At 57.2% G+C, this 3160-nt stretch overlaps 1 protein-coding gene across 1 annotated transcript in view; it reads left to right on the top strand.

The window, feature by feature from the left end:
- Angptl4 (angiopoietin-like 4) overlaps positions 1–2574 on the top strand; it is a gene marked incomplete in the record, with an annotated part of 6654 nt that extends 4080 nt beyond the window's left edge. The window contains 3 exon segments of the mRNA XM_013509151.1: positions 241–336; positions 453–737; positions 1997–2574. Coding sequence (XP_013364605.1) covers positions 241–336; positions 453–737; positions 1997–2166 — 551 coding nt within the window.
- Between the last annotated feature and the right edge of the window lie 586 nt (positions 2575–3160).

Raw genomic sequence — 3160 nt, 5'->3', positions numbered from 1 at the left:
AAAAAAAAAAAAAATTAAAGAGATCCTCAGCTGGCTTTGCAGACTTCTCCTGCCCCTCCTTCCCTCCCTGTCCTGGAGACACAGCCTGGCCTGCGCCCCTGCCAGCCGCAGCTCACCGGCCTCCTGCCCCTGCCTCACCTCCCCACACACCTCAGGGTTGCCCTGCCCGGGTCGGGGGGATCTTGGGCTTGCTGCAGTCCCCGTGAAGGCGCCCCCTGGTGACCTTGTGTCTCTGGGCAGACGGAGGCTGGACGGTGATTCAGAGGCGCCTGGACGGCTCGGTGGACTTCAATCAGCCCTGGGAAGCCTACAAGGCGGGCTTCGGGGACCCCCGAGGTGAGTGTCCCCGGCTGGCGGGGCGGGGCGGGGCGGGGCGGGGCAGGGTGTGGCGGAGCGGTGCAGATTCCGCCCTTCTCACCCTGCCTCCTGTCCTGCGGTCCTGACCTGCGCAGGCGAGTTCTGGCTGGGCCTGGAGAAGATGCACCGCATCGCGGGTGACCGCGGCGGCCGCCTGGCCGTGCAGTTGCGGGACTGGGAAGGCAACACGGAGTCGCTGCGCTTCCCGGCCCGCCTGGGCGGCGAGGACACCTCCTACAGCCTGCAGCTTGCGGCGCCCGTGGCCACTGAGCTGGGCGCCAACGCCTCCGCTGCGTCCAGCAGCCTCTCCCTGCCCTTCTCCACGTGGGACCAGGACCACGACCTGCGCGGGGACCTCAACTGTGCCAAGAGCCTCTCTGGTGAGCTCCGCACCCACTTGCACCTGTTCCGCCTCAGTTTTCCTGTCTCTAAAATGGGTGCTGCCAGGGGGCGCACATCATAGGAGTGTTAGGAAATTTCAACAAGACCTTGGTGGGAGAGTGCTGGATAGGGCAGAGCCACCAAGGCAACCTCTGTATTGTTCCTTTTATTTTTTGAGACAAGGTCTTGCTATGTAGTCCAGGTGTGGGGCCTTGAGTTTACTATGTAGCCCAGGCTGGTGTTGAACTCAAAGTGATCCTCCTGCCTCAGCCTCCTGACTTCTGAGATGACAGGCATGCACCACCATGCCCAGCTCTGAAATTACCTTCTGACAGACTGTTGTAATTTCACATCACTCAAGGTGATACAAACTGGTGTAAAGGATGCTGGTTGGAGAATTTTTTTTTTTTTTTTTTTGCAGCATTGGGGATTGAACCCAGAGCTTTCACCTTGAGCTCCATCCCCAGCCATTTATTTTTTCTTATCATAAAACACCTTGTCAGCTGTGGAGGTGCATGCCTGTAATCCCAGCACTCAGGAGGCTGAGGCAGGAGGATCACTGTGAGTTGGAGGCCAGCTGTAAGTTCCAGGCCAGCCCGAGCTACATAGCAAGACCCTGTGTCAAAAAAAAAAAGCCACCAAAAGTGACAGGATCTTGTTTAATCACCAGGCTGGCTGAAATTTGCCCTCTTCTGCCTCAGCCTCCCAGAGTGCCCGAGTTACAGGCATGTGCCACTGTGTCCAGCAGAAAGTCTTTTTTAAAAAAGTAAAAAAAAAAGTCTGCCGTGTGTCAGGTATAGAGAAGTGCTGTAACTGGCTGTGGCCTCAGCCCATACAAGCTGATCACTGTGATTACAGGAAAGGGAATGCCCAAGACCCCTGAAACTACTTGGTCTTAAGCCGGGCTTCCTATAATCCCGGTACCTGGGATGCTGAGGCAGGAGGATTGACCAGGTTTTTTTTGTTTTGTTTTGTTTTTTCCCGTACCTGGGAATTGAACTCACGACCTTGCGCTTGCCAGGCAGGTGCTGTGCCGCTGAGCTAAATCCCAGCCCCCAGGTCAGGTTTGATCCTAGCCTGAGCTACACAGTGAGCTGCTTTTTGCAACCTGGGGTTCCTCGGAACACAGTTTGATCATCACTGCCCAAATCTTCCCATTTAAAATGTGTGAAATGGAAGCCCAGCCTCACCTCCACCCCCTGTGCTCCATGTGGAGACCCGGGGTGGTGATCGGCCCTCTCCCCTCTGACCCCAACAGGCGGCTGGTGGTTTGGGACCTGCAGCCACTCCAACCTCAACGGCCAGTACTTCCACGCCATGCCCCGGCAGCGGCAGCAGCGGAAAAAGGGGATCTTCTGGAGGACCTGGCGGGGCCGCTACTACCCCCTGCGGGCCACCACCGTGCTGCTGCAGCCGGAGGCCGCCTAGCTCCTTGCCGGGGCCTAGGGGACAGTGACTTCGGCTGTGGCCCAAGGACGCGGCGGCGGGCCTCCGGGGCGCTGCCCGAGCCGCAGCATCAGGCACCGGGAGGTCGGAGCGGGCGGGGCCGGAGCCGCAGGAGCAGGGCCCACGCCTCGGCCCGGGCGGTCGGGGCGCAGATCCGGAGCGGGCGCGGGGCCACGGGGCGAGGAGGCTGCTTCTCGCCCGTCTGAGGCGCGGGGACGCAGAGGGACCAGGGGGACGGCCGGGCCGACCCTCGCCGCGGACTCTAGTCACATGGACCGGCCAGGGCAGCCCTCACGGCGCGGTCCTGTGTGGTGCTGCCCCAAGCCCTGCCCATGGCAGTGGCAGGGCGGAGCTCAGATTTCGTGAAATAAAAGCAACCTGGGAACGGTTTGTTCTTCCTTGTCCTTTGGTTTGTTTTAAAAAGCAGGCTGTTTCAGAGTCCGCGTAAACATGTTTGCGCCTGGGTCCCTAAAGGACAGAACTGTTGTCACTCCTACCTCCCAACACCAGATCAGGGTCCCTTCGTGTATTTGTTTGATTGTTTGTTTGAGACAGAGGCCTGCCCTGTACTCCAGGCTGGCCTTGAACTCCCTGTGTAGCCCAGGCTGGCCTCCAGTTGGTAGTGATCCTCCTGCCTCAGCCTCCCAGGTGCTGGGATTACAGGAGTGCACCACCACACGTGGCTCTCCCCTAGTCTGTTATTTCATGATGTGGCTCCCTTTTTTTTAATTTTCAGAATCATAAAAATCTCAGGTAGTTCATTTGCTAGGAACGCAGGTGACAGAAAATGAAAACCTTTTCTTGATCATATTTAAGCGTAGGAATCACATTTAACCTTTTAATTTATTGCTTAATTTTATTCTTCCTAGTAGCCAAGGTAAAAAAAAAAAAAAAAGTAGCTTTGCACTTTGGAACGTTTGGACTTGAACTTTTGGTTCAAAGGTCCTTGGCTGCCAGGTTGGATAGCAAAACTGTG

This window comes from Chinchilla lanigera, unplaced genomic scaffold, assembly GCF_000276665.1.
Source record: "Chinchilla lanigera isolate Chin_1 unplaced genomic scaffold, ChiLan1.0 scaffold00162, whole genome shotgun sequence".
Taxonomy (NCBI): Eukaryota; Metazoa; Chordata; class Mammalia; order Rodentia; family Chinchillidae; genus Chinchilla; species Chinchilla lanigera.
Note: the sequence above shows the minus strand (reverse complement) of the source record. Positions and strands in the feature narration are given on the sequence as shown.